At 46.0% G+C, this 21676-nt stretch overlaps 1 protein-coding gene across 2 annotated transcripts; it reads left to right on the forward strand.

Annotated features, from left to right (window-relative positions):
• The first annotated feature begins 1633 nt into the window (after nucleotides 1–1633).
• LOC143766635 (uncharacterized) lies at nucleotides 1634–21329 on the forward strand. Of its 2 annotated transcripts, XM_077254442.1 has the most exons (9): nucleotides 1797–1911; nucleotides 3736–3915; nucleotides 9230–9297; nucleotides 11775–11925; nucleotides 12055–12234; nucleotides 12318–12441; nucleotides 12525–12622; nucleotides 17104–17194; nucleotides 19906–21319. In XM_077254442.1, exons 3-9 carry the CDS (start codon nucleotides 9281–9283, stop codon nucleotides 21156–21158), a joined length of 1914 nt encoding a protein of 637 aa, XP_077110557.1. In that variant the 5' UTR covers nucleotides 1797–1911; nucleotides 3736–3915; nucleotides 9230–9280; the 3' UTR covers nucleotides 21159–21319. The 2 variants fall into 2 exon arrangements, with proteins under 2 accessions (XP_077110558.1, XP_077110557.1); XM_077254443.1 differs by lacking the exon at nucleotides 9230–9297 and having other exon boundaries at nucleotides 1634–1911; nucleotides 19906–21329.
• Nucleotides 21330–21676: the final 347 nt, after the last annotated feature.

The raw sequence follows: 21676 nt of genomic DNA on the forward strand, positions 1-21676 counted from the left end.
CGTCCTGCAGTGCCCCCTGCTGGTACAGTCTGTTGTCCCATTGCTCGTATGTCTGTCGGTGCCGCCCTGTTTCTACCTCTAGACTGTGGGCACTCAGTCTGTATAGGCTCAGGGTCTGCCTGTCTTTGGGGTGATGTAAGCTCTCCAGATATGGGGCCAGAGTATAGTCCCTCCGCAGTGACCGGTAGATAGTTTCTGAGAGTTCTCTAACTCAATCTGCCAACCCTCTATATATTGCATCTTGCAGCTCTCTGACATCTTCATTATTTCGGCTTTTGTCAGGTTGTGTTTCTGACTTTGGTGGTACTGGCTGCTGGGGTTCTTGGCTTGCTCTGGGCTTTAGCTCAGTAGAGCTTAATGATGGTAGGAGCGCTGTATGTGCACCTGGTGTGATAGCGCCCTCTTGTTTATAGCTGGCCATAAGGGGAATAAGCCCAACTCTGCCCGACAGGCTATGTTTGAGGTGCTGCGATGTACTTGGAGGAGAGATTTGCAGAACTCCAGGCGGAAGACTTTGGTTGGGCTGGAATCCCACCTTGTGTGGTCTGGGTAAGTCGCTGGGCCTCAAACCTCGCCACCATGCAGCAGCATAGGAGTGATGACGCTATCGAATATCTTAAGCCAAACTCTACCCGGTGGTTTGAGGTGGTACAGTTGTCTTCTGATGGCATAGAAGGTTCTGCACGCTTTTCCTTTCAGGGCCTGAAAGTGGGTTTCGGGGGGTGACTATGAAGGCATTTATGTTTGCTGGGTCCATGTCTGTTATGGCATAATCCATTACACTACTGCCCACATGGGAGTTTACTAGTGATGTGACGTTCACCAACGAGCCGACTCAAAGAGCCGGCTCTTCACTGTGAACGATATGAGCCGGCACCTATCAGTGAGCCGCTTGTTATCTAGTGGCTCTCTGCTCTCCTCCCTTCCCTGTGCTGCTGACATCAGCCTAGTGGTGGAGGGGGAGGAGAGGAGCCAGGAGAGACTGTGTGCTGGAGGGGGAGAGAGGAAAGCTGCTGCTGAAAGTACTCAAATCCAAAAATAAGTCTAGAATTGCCATGAAAAACACGCAACAAGACTCAAACCACAATGTTCAATAATATTAAATGCAGTAATGTTTGTTAATAATTACAAGATAACAATAATAATTTTTACCAGCAAAAAAACCTCCAAATGTAAATGGAGCGGATATATCCACATAACATCAATAAAAAAACCTATCTGAGGAATCAATAGCAAAAAATGCCCATACAAAAGGACCTGTCTTATAATGAGCTGCAACCTGTCAGAAAATGTGACAGTGGTGCTCAGAGCTCAATGAACATCGGTGGTGGAATAAATAGAGCTGTAATTAGTTAATTACTGCCACACAGCATGTATATTAGCGCCCACTACCTCTATCAAATTGTACCGATAAAGATTACAATTACAGAGTGGACAGGGCAAGCTAAGGAGAAACTCACATGAGGTATGATGGCCGGGTCTCCGTTCCTATACCCCGTTGCACATTTTTTGCATTTCTTTGATGTTCTTATAATGAAAAATAATATAAACAATGTTAATCTGTTAACTAGAAGGTTTTGTGTCATTATTTTGGTGAGATTACTGAAGAGCCGATTCAAGAGCCGAAAGAGCCGGCTCTTCTTGCTGAGCCGAGCCGAAAGAGCCGATTCCCCAAAAAAACCCCGAAGTCCCATCACTAGAGTTTACAGCAGTGTAAATCTCCCTAATGAGACCCCCCCTGGTGCACATACACTGAGGCCCCTAATCATGTGACCCCTGACTCCTCCTGTGACCTCATCACAGGTCCTGTGCGCACAGAGCAGCCATATATGTGGTGTGCGGCTCTGCGGGTGGAGGTCGGTGCTGGAGGCTCCATTATCCTCTATGTGGAGTGCGGCTCTGCGGGTGGAGGTAGGTGCTGGAGGCTCCATTATTCTTTATGTGGAGTGCGGCTCTGCGGGTGGAGGTCGGTGCTGGAGGCTCCATTATTCTCTATGTGGAGTGCGGCTCTGCGGGTGGAGGTCGGTGCTGGAGGCTCCATTATTCTCTATGTGGAGTGCGGCTCTGCGGGTGGAGGTCGGTGCTGGAGGCCCCATTATTCTCTATGTGGAGTGTGGCTCTGCGGGTGGAGGTCGGTGCTGGAGGCTCCATTATTCTCTATGTGGAGTGCGGCTCTGCGGGTGGAGGTCGGTGCTGGAGGCCCCATTATTCTCTATGTGGAGTGTGGCTCTGCGGGTGGAGGTCGGTGCTGGAGGCCCCATTATTCTCTATGTGGAGTGCGGCTCTGCGGGTGGAGGTAGGTGCTGGAGGCTCCATTATTCTTTATGTGGAGTGCGGCTCTGCGGGTGGAGGTTGGTGCTGGAGGCTCCATTATTCTCTATGTGGAGTGCGGCTCTGCGGGTGGAGGTCGGTGCTGGAGGCCCCATTATTCTCTATGTGGAGTGTGGCTCTGCGGGTGGAGGTCGGTGCTGGAGGCTCCATTATTCTCTATGTGGAGTGCGGCTCTGCGGGTGGAGGTCGGTGCTGGAGGCCCCATTATTCTCTATGTGGAGTGTGGCTCTGCGGGTGGAGGTCGGTGCTGGAGGCTCCATTATTCTCTATGTGGAGTGCGGCTCTGCGGGTGGAGGTCGGTGCTGGAGGCCCCATTATTCTCTATGTGGAGTGTGGCTCTGCGGGTGGAGGTCGGTGCTGGAGGCCCCATTATTCTCTATGTGGAGTGCGGCTCTGCGGGTGGAGGTAGGTGCTGGAGGCTCCATTATTCTTTATGTGGAGTGCGGCTCTGCGGGTGGAGGTTGGTGCTGGAGGCTCCATTATTCTCTATGTGGAGTGCGGCTCTGCGGGTGGAGGTCGGTGCTGGAGGCCCCATTATTCTCTATGTGGAGTGTGGCTCTGCGGGTGGAGGTCGGTGCTGGAGGCCCCATTATTCTCTATGTGGAGTGCGGTCCCCTGGTGGAGGTCGGCGCTGGAGGATCCATTATTCTCTATGTGGAGTGCGGCTCTGCGGGTGGAGGTCGGTGCTGGAGGCTCCATTGTTCTCTATGTGGTGTGCGGCTCTGCGGTGGAGGTCGGTGCTGGAGGCTCCATTATTCTCTATGTGGAGTGCGGCTCTGCGGGTGGAGGTCGGTGCTGGAGGCCCCATTATTCTCTATGTGGAGTGTGGCTCTGCGGGTGGAGGTTGGTGCTGGAGGCCCCATTATTCTCTATGTGGAGTGCGGTCCCCTGGTGGAGGTCGGCGCTGGAGGATCCATTATTCTCTATGTGGAGTGCGGCTCTGCGGGTGGAGGTCGGTGCTGGAGGCTCCATTGTTCTCTATGTGGTGTGCGGCTCTGCGGTGGAGGTCGGTGCTGGAGGCTCCATTATTCTCTATGTGGAGTGCGGCTCTGCGGGTGGAGGTCGGTGCTGGAGGCCCCATTATTCTCTATGTGGAGTGCGGCTCTGCGGGTGGAGGTCGGTGCTGGAGGCTCCATTGTTCTCTATGTGGAGTGCGGCTCTGTGGGTGGAGGTCGGTGCTGGAGGCTCCATTATTCTCTATGTGGAGGGCGGCTCTGTGGGTGGAGGTCGGTGCTGGAGGCTCCATTGTTCTCTATGTGGTGTGCGGCTCTGCGGTGGAGGGATGTGGAGATTCCCATTACTGGCGCATTAATACTAGAAATATATTGCACAGGGGATATCGCAGCCAATTCCCACAAGAAGAATCCTGGAAACACAGAACTAGAAATTATTCTTTCTTCACAGTTTCTATAGGACTTAATACATTCCTGATTCCGGAGAGTAATAGAAATACGGGAGAAAACAGAGGAAGAAAGTTCGGAAGAAGCTTCATAGAAAGACATTGAAGTTACAGACGCCATTTAACCCTTTGGGAGAAAGTGATTCCAGCACTTTACCGAGTAAATCCCACCAGGACTGTAGCAGGTAAAGACCCCAATATCCACAGGTGTCCCTTCTAATTGGGGGAAGCTATCACCTCTAATAATCCTCAGACAGTTCTGACAAACACAGAAAAGTGCCCCTTTATGGAGGTGACAGAAAGTCTGTTTAGTCCCTTTAGCTCCATAGTATCAGCTCTAATCCAATGGTGAGAGAGCGATTTACCCTGAAGAGTCACAGATTGTGGGGTTGTTATAAAATGTTATATTTAGGAGGTTTTGTGTTGTCTCCTTATAAGGCCGGGATCACACATACCGTATGTATGCAGGGGTGGGATTCAGCCGGTACGACCCGGTACGGGGCAGCCGTTTACTAAAATTTCTATCTGCCAGCGTTCCGGTAACTGAAAATGGTTACCACGCCCCCGGACCGCCTCCGGACCGCCCCCCAGGGCTTCTGCCGAACGCCCGATGCATAACAACACTGTGGTGATTTAAAGATACACCTACAATGTTGTTAATGCATCGGGTGGACGAAAATGGGCGCTGTACCTTTAAGTTGAGTCCGGCCGGGTGTATCATGGTCCGACTCCTGACGTCACGCTGCTCGTGCTCGCATTTCCTCATTCATTCTGAGCAGAGCAGAGCAGCGTGCAGTGTGCCAGGTCACGTGTCGGCGGGTAAAGTAGGCTGAGGAGGAGGGGGAGGCAGCGGGCTGTCAGGCAAGCAGAGTTAAGGTGCCGTTACACTGAGCAACTTACCAGCGATCGCGACCAGCGACGTGATCGCTGGTAAGTTGCTGTGTGGTCGCTGGGGAGCTGTCACACAGACAGCTCTCTCCAGCGACCAAGCGACTTCGGCATCGCTGAAACTGTCTTCAGCGATGCCGAAGTCCCCATGTAAAAAAAAAAAAAAAAACACTACATACGCACCTTCTGTCGTCCTTCATGTCCCTCGGCGCTTGCCGCACTGACTGTGTCTCAGCGCCAGCCGGCCGTAACAGCGGTGCCCAGCGGTGAACCGCTGTTACTGCAGGTTCACCGCTGGGCTCTGCTTTACGGCCGGACGGCGATGAGACAGTCAGTACGGCAAGCTCCAGGGGACGTGACGGACAACAGACGGTGAGTATGTAGTGTTTTTTTTTTTACTTTTACCATGGTATCCATGGTAAATATCGGGTTACTAAGCGCGGCCCTGCGCTTAGTAACCCGATGTTTACCATGGATACGTGCCTAGGGCGGGGACAATGCAGGGGGCGGCACCTGAGTAGCTTAGGTTTGTGGCTGTTTTTTTTTTCTTATACATGCTGGGTCTCCTCCCGACCGATCCCGCCCCCCCCCCCCCCGCCCCCTGTGTGTGCGGCGCTGCCACGAGAGCCAGCAGCGATCAAGATGAGAGGTCAGCGACTCACTTCCTCCTGTGTGTGCACGGAGCTCCGGCTTCTCCTGCTCTGCAGAGAAGGAGAGACGGGGGAGGTGCCGGGACAGTGCAGAGATGTGAGCAGCCGGAGAAACTGAAGAGCTGCAGTGCACATGGCCAGATCAGCCGCCCCTGCAACACAGAGGAGATTGTGTGTGTGTGTGATGTGTGTGTGTGTGATGTGTGTGTGTGTGTCTGATACTGCATGTGTGTGTCATTGTGTGTGTGTGATGCTGCATTTGTGTGTGTGTCATGTGTGTATGAGGTATCTGGTGTGTGTGATGGCTGGGTGTGTGTGTGTGTGATGGCTGGGTGTGTGTGTGTGTGTGATGGCTGGGTGTGTGTGTGTGATGGCTGGGTGTGTGTGTGTGATGGCTGGGTGTGTGTGTGTGATGGCTGGGTGTGTGTGTGATGGCTGCGTGTGTGCGTGATGGCTGCGTGTGTGTGTGTGTGATGGCTGCATGTGTGTGATGGCTGCATGTGTGTGTGTGTGTGATGGCTGCGTGTGTGTGTGTGTGATGGCTGCGTGTGTGTGATGGCTGCGTGTGTGTGATGACTGCGTGTGTGTGATGGCTGTGTGTGTGATGGCTGTGTGTGTGATGGCTGCGTGTGTGTGTGATGGCTGCGTGTGTGTGTGATGGCTGTGTGTGTGTGTGTGTGTGATGGCTGCGTGTGTGTGTGTGATGGCTGTGTGTGTGTGTGTGTGTGTGTGTGATGGCTGCGTGTGTGTGTGTGATGGCTGCGCGCGTGTGTGTGATGGCTGCGCGTGTGTGTGATGGCTGCGCGTGTGTGTGATGGCTGCGCGTGTGTGTGATGGCTGCGCGTGTGTGTGATGGCTGCGTGTGTGTGATGGCTGCGTGTGTGTGTGATGACTGCGTGTGTGTGTGATGACTGCGTGTGTGTGTGATGGCTGTGTGTGTGTGATGGCTGCGTGTGTGATGCATTTGTGTCAAAGCTGCATGTGTTTGTGAGCTGCGTTTGTGATGCTGCGTGTGTATGTGTGATACTGTGTGTGTGATGCTGCATGTGTGTGAGCTGCGTGTGTGTGTGTGCTGCGTGTGTGTGAGCTGCGTGCCTGTATGTCATTATACAGTATGGAGAACTGTGGCCATTATACAGTATGGAACATCATGTGCGGTCATTATACAATATGGAGCATCATGTGCGGCCATTATACAGTATGGAGCATCATGTGCGGTCATTATACAGTATGGAGCATCATGTGCGGTCATTATACAGTATGGAGCATCATGTGCGGCCATTATACAGTATGCATGCGGTCATTATACAGTATGGAGCATCATGTGCGGTCATTATACAGTATGGAGCATCATGTGCGGCCATTATACAGTATGCATGCGGTCATTATACAGTATGGAGCATCATGTGCAGTCATTATACAGTATGAAACATCATGTGCAGCCAGCATACAGTATGGAGCATCATGTGCGTTCATTATACAGTATGGAGCATCATGTGCGGCCAGCATACAGTATGGAGCATCATGTGCAGTCATTATACAGTATGAAGCATCATGTGCGGCCATTATACAGTATGCAGCATCATGTGCGTTCATTATACAGTATGGAGCATCATGTGCGGCCAGCATACAGTATGGAGCATCATGTGCGGTCATTATACAGTATGGAGCATCATGTGCGGCCATTATACAGTATGGAGCATCATGTGCGGCCATTATACAGTATGCATGCGGTCATTATACAGTATGGAGCATCATGTGCAGTCATTATACAGTATGAAACATCATGTGCAGCCAGCATACAGTATGGAGCATCATGTGCGTTCATTATACAGTATGGAGCATCATGTGCGGCCAGCATACAGTATGGAGCATCATGTGCAGTCATTATACAGTATGGAGCATCATGTGCGGTCATTATACAGTATGCATGCGGTCATTATACAGTATGGAGCATCATGTGCGGTCATTATACAGTATAGAGCATCATGTGCGGCCATTATACAGTATGAAGCATCATGTGCGGCCATTATACAGTATGCATGCAGTCATTATACAGTATGGAGCATCATGTGCGGTCATTATACAGTATGGAGCATCATGTGCGGCCATTATACAGTATGCATGCGGTCATTATACAGTATGGAGCATCATGTGCGGTCATTATACAGTATGGAGCATCATGTGCGGCCATTATACAGTCATTATACAGTATGAAGCATCATGTGCGGCCATTATACAGTATGCATGCGGTCATTATACAGTATGGAGCATCATGTGCGGTCATTATACAGTATGGAGCATCATGTGCGGCCATTATACAGTATGCATGCGGTCATTATACAGTATGCATGCGGTCATTATACAGTATGGAGCGTCATGTGTGTTCATTATACAGTATGGAGCATCATGTGTGGCCATTATACAGTATGGAGCACTGTGTGGCCATATTTTTTTGTTTATAACTATTGTATATGAAACAGTGTGATCGGCAGTGCTAAATGGGTGTGGTTGGGACGTGGATATGGGTGTGACTAATTATGAATGGGTGTGGTCAGAGGCGTGGCCTAAAATTTGCCGTGGCGCGCTTCGCGCGCCGCAAACTTTGTCCCTCTTTCCCATCTTCAAAAGTTGGGAGGTATGGATACCAGTGAAGACATCGCTGGATCGGCGTCACACACGGCGATCCAGCGGTGTCAGCGGGAGAGTTGCGACGAAAGAAAGTTCGTCCACTCTCCCTGCAACCAGCGATATCCCAGCAGGATCCAGATCGCTGCTGCGTGCCAAACATAGCGATATCGCTATGCAGGACGCTGCAACGTCACGGATCGCTGGCGATATCGCTGCAACCTCGCCCAGTGTGACGGTACCTTTACTGAAAGTTACGAGAGTGCACTGCGGCCAGTCTCTGAGTCTCTGCAAGTCTCATGAGCAGATGAGGCTTCAGGTGGCTGCGCCTGGCAGTGTGTGGCTGATGAGGGAAGGCGAGTGGGGGCTGCATCCAACAGGGTTCAGTGGGAGGATAGTGGGGAGTGGGACTGCCAGCCCCCACTAGCCTCCCCCCTGGACCCTGCAGCCCCCCAGTCCCCACTAGCCTCCCCTGGACCATGCAACCTCCAGTCCCCACTAGCCTCCCCTCTGGGCCCTGCAGCCCCCAGCCCCCACCAGTCTCCCCTCGGGGCCCCCAGCCCCCACCAGTCTCCCCTCGGGGCCCTGCAGCCCCCACTAGCCTCCCCCCTGGGCCCTGCAGCCCCCACTAGCCGCTGCCTCCCCCTGGACCCTGGAGCCCCCCAATACCCCCCGAGCCTCCACCTGGACCATGCAACCTCCAGTCCCCACTAGACTCCACTCTGGGCCCTGCAGCCCCCAGTCCCACGAGTCTCCCCCTGGACCTTGCAGCCCCCAGTCCCCACCAGCCTCCCCTCTGGGCCCTGCAGCCCCCAGTCCCACTAGCCTCCCGCTGGACTCTGCAGCCCCCAGTAGCCTCCCCCCTGGGCCCTGCAGCTCCAAGTCCCCACTAGCCTCCCCCTGGGCCCTGCAGCCCTGTAGCCTCCCCCTGGGCCCTGCAGCCCCAAGTCCCCACCAGCCTCCCCCTGGGCCCTGCAGCCCTCTAGCCTCCCCCTGGGCCCTGCAGCCCCAAGTCCCCACTAGCCTCCCCCTGGGCCCTGCAGCCCCCAGTCCCACTAGCCTCCCGCTGGACTCTGTAGCCTCCCCCCTGGGCCCTGCAGCCCCCAGTCCCACTAGCCTCCGGCTAGACTCTGTAGCCTCCCTCCTGGGCCCTGCAGCACCCAGTCCCCACTAGCCTCCTCCTTTGCCCTGCAGCCCTCTAGCCTTCCCTGGGCCCTGTTGGATGTGGCAGCCAGTCATGGACTATATAGGAGGGAGAAGCTGATGTGTATATGACACGATCGTGTTCATATAGACATCACAGTGCCCCTAACACTTTCTCTCTTATTTTTAGCTACCAGCTGAAGCTGCTGGCTAGAAACACAGTGGATGCCACGTTGACATCATGGAAGACTCCTCAAGGTTTGTTTGGTCCTTGAATAATGTATAGAGAAATGCAGAGCTGTAGTACACAACCCGTATAACACCCCTCTCCCATATACAGTATCAGCGCCCTGTTCTTTGGTGCTAGCATTCTTAGAATTATAAAATTGTAGAGTTGGAAGGGACCTCAAGGGCCATCGGGTCCAACCCCCTGTGAATGCAGGTTTACCTAAGGGCAGGCGCACACGGACGATTTTGCTGCGATTATACGGTGCGTATAATCGCAGCAAAGCGGCTGTCAAACCTGCCCTGCGAGCGGGTCTGAGAGTGCTGGAGGGAGCGCATACCTGCGCTCCTGTTCAAAGCCCGGAGTCGACCGCAAGTGTCCTGAACGGGACTCAAAGAGGCAGCATCGCGCTGCCTCTCTGAGTCCCGTTTAGGACACCTGCGGTCGGGGCGGGCTCTGTAACAGGAATGACTTTAATACCGTATGTCACAACGTATTCTTGTCATTAAGGGAGACAAACTGCTTCCAAAAATATGAATCGTGCCACTGGGCGTGGCTTATTAGTATGGGCGGGGTTATTGTAAATGGGCGTGGCCAAAATTCCGGCCGCCGCGACTTAGAGGACCTGTTGTTAAAAATTTGAATCCCACCCCTGCACATACGCAAGATAGGTCTGAGTCTCGCAATGCGGAGCGGAGCGTGCAGCCACACAGCAATACATGGAGCTGCACGCTCCGCTCCGGAGTGCCGGCAACAGAGCTGGGTTTTCACCTGCGAGACTCGGATGTATCTCGCGTTTGTGTGATCCCGGCCTAAGAATCACAATGGTTTTATTCCTTTTCTACTGATAGATACAAACTTTGAAAGACGGGAACCAAAGAAACATGTATTATTCTCATAGTACGGGGCCCCCACACAGTATAACGTTCCCCCAGTACTGTTTTTTTTTTTTTTGGTGTTTTTATGTAGTATACGGAAGCCTACAGGAAAATTCTAAAAAAACACTGTACATAGATATTATCATCAAATATCTTCTGTCTTGGTTCTTACAAACAAGCTTTTATAAAACCCTCAGGGTATGTGCACACGTTGCGGATTTCTTGCAGAAATTTCCTGAAGAAAACCGGAAATTTTCTGCAAGAAATCCTCATTTTTTTTTGCGTTTTTTTTCCGTTTTTTTCGCGTTTTTTTAGCATTCTGCAAGCGTAATTAGCTTGCAGAATGCTAAAGTTTTCCAAGCGATCTGTAGCATCGCTTGGAAAACTGACTGACAGGTTGGTCACACTTGTCAAACATAGCGTTTGACAAGTGTGACCAACTTTTTACTATAGATGCAGCCTATGCCGCATCCATAGTAAAAGATAGAATGTTTAAAAATAATAAAAAAAATTAAAAAATGCTTATACTCACCCAGACATCTCCTCAGCGGCGTCCGGCTCCTCTTCCTATAGCTGGTCTGTGCGCACAGGACCTTCCGTGACGTCACGGTCACGTGAGCGGTCACATGACCGCTCACGACCAATCACAGGACAGTGACGTCATCGGCGAGGTCCTTCAGCGTACATCAGCTACAGGAACCGAACGGCAGCGTGCAGTGGAGGCGGGAAGACATCGAGGGTGAGTATAGGACTGTTTTTTATTTTAATTCTTATTTTTTTGACCACTTATATGGTGCCCAGTGCGTGGAGGAGAGTCTCCTCTCCTCCACCCTGGGTACCAACCGCACATAATCTGCTTACTTCCCGCATCGTGGGCACAGCCCCGTGCGGGAAGTAAGCAGATCAATGGACCCCTAGGTGTGCGGAATCCCCTGCAATTCCGCATTTTAATGAACATGTTGCTTTTTTTTCCGCGATGCGATTTTTTCGCGGAAAAAAAGGCTACATTTGCACAAAAAATGCGGAATACACTTAAAATAATAGGAGGCATATGTAAGCGTTTTTTTCGCGTTTTTATCACGTTTTTATAGCGAAAAAACGCGAAAAAAACGCGAAAAATACTGAACGTGTGCACATGGCCTCAAACTTCTGCGTGTGAGTCAGACCTGAGATCTAACGTGATAGAAGATTACAGTGTGGAGAAGACGGGAAATCTTCATATAGAGGCCGGTGGGGATGGAGTCAGTGACCGACTCTGGACAGATCTGTTCCTAGAGCCGCAGTAGGAGATGGAGATGTCGTCCTCATCATGGAGTCGTTATTTCTCCTGTCACGTGTAATGAATATCTCCTGCAGTATTACTAATGCCGATTCCAGGGTCGGTAAATGAGACGAGAATTAGCGTTATGGAAGATGAGTCTATGAGGAACGTATTCAGCTGCCGACTCCGAGGAAGAAACTGCTTGTTGTCTGTGGCCTAAATATATAGGTTTTATTAGTAGATGGAAAGAAGAGAACTAAATACTGTAAAATAATAAATCTCCTCATATGTTTCCCTTATTATCTCCAGTAATTGTATTATTACACAGGATTTTTATGATGTTACATCGGCTCATCTTCTTCTCATTCAGGTCTCTACAATATCGGATCCTCTCAGTGAAGATTTTCTATATAAAATATTTTTTTTTTACTTATCCATCAAAGATTGATATGGACAGGGACCAAATGGCAGAGAGGATATTACACCTCACCCTAGAGATCCTCTTCCGGCTTACTGGAGAGGTGAGAGATTCTGATGATGTCACATTACATCATTCTTATCTATGGGAATAACAGATGGGCAGAACTGGAGAGGTGAGGACTCTGGAAATGTCTGTAGTGAGATTTATTAATGTGTCTCTCCATAACCAGGATTACACAGTAGTGAAGAAGACCTCTAGTGAGTGCTGCCAAGACCCTGTGTCTGAGGGATGGGGAAGACCCCTGAGCCCAATCACGGGGCCTCCACCTCACCCCCTGATACATGAGGACTTCAATGACCAGAAGATCCTAGAACTCACCTACAAGATGATTGAGCTGCTGACTGGAGAGGTGACACTGCTGGGACTGCTGGGACATTATACAGTAACGCTATGAAGGGATTCGGGAGATGATGGTATCATTGTATGTGTCAGGTTCCTATAAGGTGTCAGGATGTCGCCGTCTATCTCTCCATGGAGGAGTGGGAGTATTTAGAAGGACAGAAAGATCTGTACAAGGACGTCGCGGTGGAGGTTCCCCAGCCCCTCACATCACCAGGTAAGAGACTGGACTAAATACATATAGCCCATAATTATCTGTATGTAACAAATGAATTCAGTCCCTGTATGTGTTTCCTCCAGATCTATCCAGTAAGAGGACAACATCAGAGAGATGTCCCCATCCTCTTCTTCTACAGGACTGTAAACAAGAAGATCCTAATGTTCCTCAGGATCATCAGGTAGATGGAGAGAAGGTGTAATGAGATCTCCCCTATGATGTATAGACGGCTATGAAGGTCTTGTGCTCAGTCTTGTTTTATCCACCAGTATTATATACAGGGCTATGGAGTCGGTAAGCCAAACTTTCGACTCCTCAATTTCCATGACACCAACTCCGACTCCACGACTCTGACTTCATCATACATGGCTCATGTTTGTGATAAATTTACTGTAGTAAAATGGTAACATCAGGCTTTTAATCATTATTATGATACAATAATCAAGCCATTTAGATAGAACATAAAATATATTTATTGGAATACAACTTTAGAACATTTTTTTTGCATATTTACAATTATTAATATTTACACACTATGCAGTAAGTGGGATAAAAACAGTTTTCAACAAAAATGTACTGAACAACATTTGTTCAGTCTATGAATTTGTTCTGAGAAATAGTATCGCCTCCATCAGATCCTCCTTTATTGATGACCTCAAATCTGACCTAATCATTTTAATTAATTATTTTTAGGGTAGAGAGCAACCTCTCTACACTAACTTGGGTTGGTGGCAAAGCAGTAACCACATTGGCAACATCTCTAACAATTTCAGGGTGTAAAGGAATTGCCTCGTGCAAAGTCAGTTTTGATGAATAATTAAACTCTTCTACTTCTTTGGGAGCAAGTGAAAAATGTTGCTGAAATATGGTCAATCTGTTTTCTATGGGAGTGGAATCTTTTTCCATGCGGTAACGTTTTGCCTGCTCTACATCGTCCAAATACTTTTCTAAATCAAACTTTTTATCTGATGAGGATGAAGTAACGGCAGCAGCAGCACTGGCAGGACCTGAGTCCTCTTGCTCTTGGCCGCCCTGTAGCCCACTCATCCTAACTGCTACCTTAATCAGAGCTTCTTTTCATTTAGTAAGCTGTTGATCATCCAGCAATATATGATCACTCAGGTCCACATAAACAGCTGCCTGATAAATTTTGTTTTCTAATAGCAGTATCTCTCTCCATTTCATTGAAGCAGCAATGCCATCTGCGGTTAAACCTTCTCTTTGGGACAGGCAAAACAACAAAGTCTTCCACTCCTTTATAAAAATACCAGGAGTTAAATCCTCAGCTTGTAACTTTTTAGTCACTGTATATGGGTGATGAAGCAATTCCTTCATTTCATCCTCCCGTGTCCATTGACCTTCATGTAGTGTTACCTGAGGGTTGGCCATATCTACAAGGAAGGGTTTCAGCTCAAGCAATCACGCAATCATTAAGAGGTGCTGCCCACCGAGTGGCTTGATCCATAATTGCCCCTTTTCCAGCACATCTCTTCAAGATGTAATCAATTTTAGGGGTTCTGGCAGCAATAGCCAATTTTCTTACTTTGCTAATCAGAGATCCAGCACGTCCCTCTTGCAGACTATCTCTTATTGCCAGCTGCAGCATGTGCACAACACAGCGCATGTGATGAATAGGAATGAGGTTTGAAGCAGCATCATCAAGATCATCTAATTGTAAAAAATCATTTTGCTGCTCTTCTGTAATAATACCATAGGGCGTCATTAATAGGCTGAGAACCAGATGCTCTGCATTCCTTGTGTGAACACGCCACATACAGAGTATCTTAGTGCATTGGTGTACCACACGGCCAATCCCTGATTGAAGGCTGGCTGTTTCATTAGGTATTGCATCTGTGCATTTGCTATTTTATTTGCGTCCGCTGCACCCTGCTTGTGCATTTGTATTGAGGCCCATTTAGACAGGTAAGTATCTCTGCCTGTTTTTGCTGTGTTTTCTTGAATTTTTCCTTTTTTGGTGTTCTTCTGTAATAATATCTGTTTGTTTCTCAGTTATTGGAACAGGACTGTGGCCTTCCATCTCCAACATATTGAATGTGAAATGTTCTACTAGCTGCTGTTCACCTTCATTATTCTCATTCATCAGTTAAATTGTACTTATCATGTTTGAAGCATTGTCAGTTACAATAGCAAGAACCTGTTATTTTTTTAGTTCATAATCTTGCAGATCTTTTTCCACTAAGGCCGGGAGAAACTGGCTGCTATGATGAACTTTAGTATCTTTTACTTTTCTTAGTAACAATTTTTTTGTTGTCACAAACATATCGAACGTTGATAGCAAAATAGTTCACTCTGCGACGTGTGCAGGCATCCATTTTAAGAAACACGAAGCGTCTCTTGATTCTTTTTAAGATCTTCCTTTTGGTTAAGGGCTTCTTCAATTACTAATTTTCTAACACTTTCTCTTTCCAGAGAAACACCAAGTTTGCGGGCCATTTTTCCATTAAGAGCTGTAAAAGCTGGTCGTGCAAATAATGATATTGATTCACTGTACTTCACAACAAGCTCTTAGCTGTCTTTTAAACACATCTGCTGTCATTGTTACAGTAACTTTTTCACTTAAAAAATATCTTTTAACTGATGTTCGAGATGCTCTTTCCTCCTCCCATTGTTTTAATCTGGATCACTTATACACTGATACACAAAATGTTTTTTTTTTATCTTGAGTCACTGTGAAATGCTCAAATACAGCTGACTTCATAACTTACACTTATACCAGGCCTAATCTAAGGCACTTCCATAAATACACAATACATCATAGAGAAACAGGGGAGCTTTATGCCAGTAAAACCAAATATATTTTATTAATCAAAAAAACTATTAAAAAAACCTTACAAATTGTATGTCAATCAATAAGAATACATATGCAGAATATGCTGTCTGCACCAGAAATACACCACCATATACCTATAAATAATCAAGTGATCAAAAAATGCCTATAAATAAGTTTTGTAGAGACCATCAACTAATATATAGTCACCTTATAGAAATTAAGTTTTGTAGAGACCATCAACTAATATATAGTCACCTTATAGAAAATATTCACATACTGATAAAAAGGAGCAAGCCAAGTGGACGAAAAAAATTATGAACTCCTAGATGAACATGTGTTACTGATTATAAATAGTAAAAAAGTACAAAAAAAGTATCTAAAAAATATATACATATATGTGCCCCAGTGGACAATCAAGGTATGAAGTATACCTATATAACACGTAAAACAGGAACAACTAAGTATATATGTGCCAAGTACACTTAGTATGGTATCTCAAATTCCTTACAGCAAAATATTAATGGTGTACATAAGGCACATGGCTCAATGGGAAAGAACCACATATGTGCAACATATAGCAGAAAAGTGTCTCTAGTGCATAAGAAAAGGCATAAACAAAGGCATGGGTGTATTACCTATAGGTGCAGCGCAGTATGGGTCCCCGACACGCGTTTCGCGTGATGCTTCGTCCTGGGGGGTAGTATCGTAAACCAGTGGGCATGTGGTTACTTTATATAGCATGTGTAATCAGTGGTGGCAGCGGTTTGTAATGGCGCTCGCTTTGACAGGCCGGGTGGGACGTCACTGCCGGTCAGCGTCACGTGAGGCCTGTCCACTCTCCCGTCCTTCATAAGCTGCTTCTTAGACATAAATTCGCTCTCAAAATAGTTTTGTCCTATAAAAAAATAAGATATATTGTAATTCTTGCAAGAAATGGGACTCATGCACTATATAATTTGGGATAGAAGTAAAACAATCTTTGCATAAATCGATAGAACTGATAACAAGTATAAAGTTTGTAAAATATGTTGTTAGATAGCTTTATGCTGAACTTTCAGTGTCAGGCTTTTCTCAGGGTACAGCTCACTAAATGCTTCACATCATATTTCTTCATAGTCTATGAAGAGTGGAGGAGGAGGAGGGATGGAGCATGTTTTGTGCTGAATCATATTCCAGAACACACCCACACAAATATGTATGTCCTCATCGATCCTGTTACTGTATTTCCTAATTTGAGATGTTAGAAAACAGTTTTTCCCCTTATATTCTATGTATAGTGTATATAAGTCTTCAGAGCAGCTAATTTCTCCAAACATGAGCTAAGAGGAAAAATTAACTAAAACATCAAGCATACAGAGACAACATATTCTGGTCTGTTGATTTATGCACAGTTTATTGAAAGTTTTGATGTGCTTTAAGAAGTACTTACCTTCCTTAATCCTGCTTTCCTGTTCGCTCCAGACGTTCAGAGATGAATGTAGGCTTTCCTTCCCTGTGTGTTTGTTATTTTTTCCCCTTATATGTAGAGGAGGAGCTTCACTACTTATCATGAACATAAACTGCAGCACAGATTCATCTCAGCTAAAAGTCTACACCTTAGATCAGGAATAGGACAGACATTTATAGGACATTTCTTAACTTTACCAAATTCTTATGAAAAATATTCCCCACAAACTGCATTGAACTACTGTACCCAATTTATAATATATTTTAAGAGTCTGAGTCGGTCCATTTTATACTGACTCCGACTCCACAGCTTTGATTTATATGTTTTATACTTGTGTAATGAGAACGGTGGAGATGGCAGGATTAGAGCTGATCATGGATATGACTTCTCCATCGGTCTGTGACTTTTACAATATTTGTTGCAGGGTGAAGATCTGACCCATATTAATACTACAGAGACATATGTGAGGGGTGATAAAAGGTGTAAAAAGGTGACTCCTACATATGACTACCCAGGTGAGTAGTAACCACTAAGTGCACTGAAGTAAAGAAGTAGTCGGCCGACCACCGTGAAAATTCGGGGATCGGCCGAAACACGAAACCCAGTGAAGAAATTGAATTATTTTCTCTCTCTCTCTCTCTCTCACTCGTAAGACTGCTTTTACACATTGCAAATCGCTGCAACATGCAAGCGAAAAAATGGCAAGTTGTGCATGCCCCCTGACACCTATCTCATCACTCTGCCGCTCCTTCATTGGCTGCAATAATGGCGCTAGACACGTCATTCGAAACGCGACTTTGGCGCCAAGTTCACGTGCCGCGTGGCCGACCCCGCACAGGGATCGGGTCGGGTTTCATGAGACGCCGACTTTGCCAAAAGTCAGCGACTTATGAAAATGACCGATCCGTTTCGCTCAACCCTACTCATATGGTCCCTACAAGACCAGGTCCAGTCTTTCTGGCCAAACTTTAGTTTTTTGATCAGCAGCATTAAGTGAGCAGTGAGGGCCAAGTGTGAATTTCTGTACAATAAAATAATTTCCCTTTATCCTGACTTTTCAATTTTTTTTAAAACAAACTAAGAAACTAAGTTCCCAGAGGATCATGATAAACTACATAAAAAAATTACACCTGAGCCATGATATATTTCTAAGCTGTGAATGGCTGTAATATTAACTTAATCACACCTGCAGGAGATGCGTTGGAATGGCTCAAGCATTGGTCCATTGGCATCACTGCTAGTCATAAATTCCATTCCATCAATCCTAAGAAATTCCAATTACTGCACAATCTCTCCTGAAACAGGGAGCACTAATACTTTCTCTACATTTCTGGTAGCTCCAATGGTCCACTATAAATGAGTGCAGCTCTGATTTAGTGTTGGAGTTTTCTCCTCATACATACGAGGTTGTTGGGGATGTAACATGTTTTTTTTTTTACTCAATATCTTTATTTCCGAGCTAATACTGTGTGATAGTTTGATTGTTGTGGAATCGGCCTGCCTCACTTTTTTTGAGTCTGGAACTCCCTGGTAGTCTTTAAATTAAAAAAAACGTCTCCATTACCTCTTCCAAATGCCCGAGATCTAAATTGAAGACATCTCAGCTCTGCAATATTATAAAAACTTTTTTCAAAATGTCTAATATTTCTTCTTGAAACACTATTGACAGAAAATATTGGCTCTTATGAGTTCAGATTGCCAAGAGCCACATACTCTAATTACCCCACTGAGGTTTCACCACTAGTTTACTAATTTTTTAGTGATGAAGACTGTTGAGTTTGATCATTTCAGTAGATGTGCTATTGTTTATACTTAATTATAGTAGTTAGTTCCCAAAATACTCTGATTTAATGACTCTCCTCAGATCCTATTTTTTCAAATTTGACTTTTGTCACTTTATGTGGTGATAGCTTTGGAATTGTTCACAAAGGATAATAAGGATCAAATAGACCTTAGGGGGGACACTGTTCTTGGTCACCAGGCATCTCAAAAGATGGCCACCATAGCACTATGTAGGCCATTTTCCAGATCCCAGAGATTGTCTTGCTCATTACCTTTTAAACCCTTTACATGGATCTTGACTTACACAGAGACCCCCTAGGCTTGGACCATGGTGTTACCTTTTGTTTTGTGATGTGAGATGGCAAGAAGGTAGACGGGTTAGAACCAGGAGGGCAGAGAAAATACAAAATCAGAAGATGCAAGATTAACAGTTTGGGATCACAACAGGAAAAAAATAAACAAGTCTGGATCTGAGCATAGAGGACTGAACTACAGGAGAACAAGATTGTCTGTCAGCTTCCATCAATATGCTTTGAGCTTTAGTATGGTGTGGTGCTTTCCAATTGGCTGAAGTAGGGAGCAGATTATTTCTGCTGGACAGCACACAAACTCATACTGCCAGACTAGATGGTATTACAGGTCCCAGACACCCCAATCTCAGTGGCTGGACAGAGCCTGCACTGCCCTGACATTCTGGTTCCAACATCTCCTTCATCCCAAGCGCTGCCTATAGAATAAATAAGGCTGTACTTGATGACAGAAGCAGACATGATGGGAGCAGATCCCCGACGAGATCGGACACAGCATTTACAGAAATCCTAACACAAGTAAATGGCAGAAAGCCAGAGCAGTAGAAATCCCCATAAAGTGACTCCATTCTGGAAATTATAACTTTCATTGAATTTATCTATAGGAGTAGTGACTAATTTAACTCCAAAGACCATTTTCTGGAAATTAGCACACAGTGGATATTGAAGAGTGAAAATTGCACATTTGCCAACACATAGTGCCTAGATTGTGCTCCAGGAGACACACACGCCGTACATTAAGTGGGTTTGTCGCACGAGAGTAATGCCAAATACATGGATGCTAAATGTGGTTTGGGCACACTGCAAAGCTCAGAAGTGAGGGGGAGATTTGATTTTGGGAGAGCAGATGTTAATGGATTGGTTTATGGAAGCCATATTACTTTTCAAGAGCCTTTAAGCCACTAATATTGTGGAAACCTCTCTTTTTCCATTGACAGATGATGGATCTGAGTGGGGAATTTTTGTGGGATAAGTAGAAGTTTTTATTGGTATTATTTTCGCCTACATAACTTTTAATTTCATGTTTGGGTTTCTATTACACTGTGAACTGTCATAGTCTATGGGAATAATTCAAAATTTTTTTACATAACCTGCAGTTTTTATTAAAAAATCATAATTTATTTAATTCTTTGCAGATGACGGTACTGGGAGATCAAAGCGACAACTTACATCCTCAATTTTTAAATTGGATGATTTGGAAATCCCACAGGATACAACTGAAGTGAATGCCATTACTCCAGATTTATCATCATCCCTTCAGAGCAAAGATCTGTCATCTGATCCTTTGAAACAGGTCCCAACTTCTGATTCATTACCAACTACTAAGGAAAATCAAAGTCATAAAATGAGCATTAAAAAACGAAATGCTCCTAAAGCAAGGAAACCATTTTCACATTCAGAACATGGAAATAGTTTTACCCTTAAAAAGTATTTTGTTAAACATCAAAAAATTCACACAGTGGAGAATAGATTTTCTTGCTCCAAGTGTGGGAAATGTTTTAACCAGAAATCAGATTTTGTTAGGCACCAGAAAAGTCACACAGGGAAGAAGTCACTTGCTTGTTCAGAATGTGGGAAATATTTTAAACATATATCAGATGTTGTTAGGCACCAGAGAACCCACACAGGGGAGAAGCCTTTTTCCTGTTCAGAATGTGGGAAATATTTTAACCAGAAATTTAATCTTGTTAAACACCAAATAATTCACACAGGGAACAAGCCTTTTTCCTGCTCAAAATGTGGGAAATGTTTTAGCCGGAAATCAGATTTGGGTAAGCACCAAAGAACCCACACAGGGGAGAAGCCTTTTTCATGTTCAGAATGTGGGAAATGTTATAACCAGAAATCCAATTTGGTTACGCACAAGAGAACTCACACAGGGGAGAAGCCATTTTCCTGTTTAGAATGTGGGAAATGTTTTAACCTGAAATCAGATTTGGGTAGGCACCAAAGAACCCACACAGGGGAGAAGCCTTTTTCCTGTTCAGAATGTGGAAAATGTTTTTTGAATAAATCATATCTTCTTATTCACCAGAGAACCCACACAGGGGAAAAGCCTTTTTTATGTTCAGAATGTGGAAAATGTTTTTTTAATAAAACATATCTTCGTAGTCACCAGAGAACCCACACAGGGGAGAAGCCTTTTTCATGTTCAGAATGTGGGAAATGTTTTAACCGGAAGACGTATCTTGATAGACACCATAGAACCCACACAGGGGAGAAGCCTTTTTCATGTTCAGAATGTGGGAAATGTTTTAACCATAAATCATGCTTGGGTAAGCACCAGAGAATCCACACAGGGGAGAAGCCTTTTTCATGTTTAGAATGTGGGAAATGTTTTCACCAGAAATCGCATCTTAAAAGCCACCAGAGAATACATACTGTATAGAAGCCTTTTTCCTGTTCAAAATGTGAAATATGTTTTGCTAAGAAATTATCTCTTCTTAGTCAACAGAGCAGTCACACGGGGAAGAAGCCTTTTTCATGTTCATAATGTGGGAAATGTTTTACATGGAAATCAACTCTGAATAAACATGAGAGAAGTCACACGGGAGAAACCTTTTTCTTGTTAAGAATGTTGGAAATGTTTTAACCGAAAATTGGATTTTCTTAAAGGGGTTTTCCACTACCTGGACAACCTCTTGTCATTCCTCTTGTTGGCTCTCATTAAAATAAAATACTCATACTAAGCTCCCATGCGGATGCCCCTACAGCAGTGTCAGGACTCGCGTTCCCGGGGCTCATGTGAGGTTCTTGCCTCAAACGAGCCCTGGGCTCAGTCACTGCCGCTTCAATGTCCCCACCTTCTCATGTATTGAACATCAACAGGAAACCAGGGCCATTGTGGCTGCTCTCAGAATTCCTCTTATTGTTCAATTTGTACAAAGGAAGGGACAGTAATGCCAG

This window comes from Ranitomeya variabilis, chromosome 4 (genome assembly GCF_051348905.1).
Source record: "Ranitomeya variabilis isolate aRanVar5 chromosome 4, aRanVar5.hap1, whole genome shotgun sequence".
NCBI classification, from domain to species: domain Eukaryota; kingdom Metazoa; phylum Chordata; class Amphibia; order Anura; family Dendrobatidae; genus Ranitomeya; species Ranitomeya variabilis.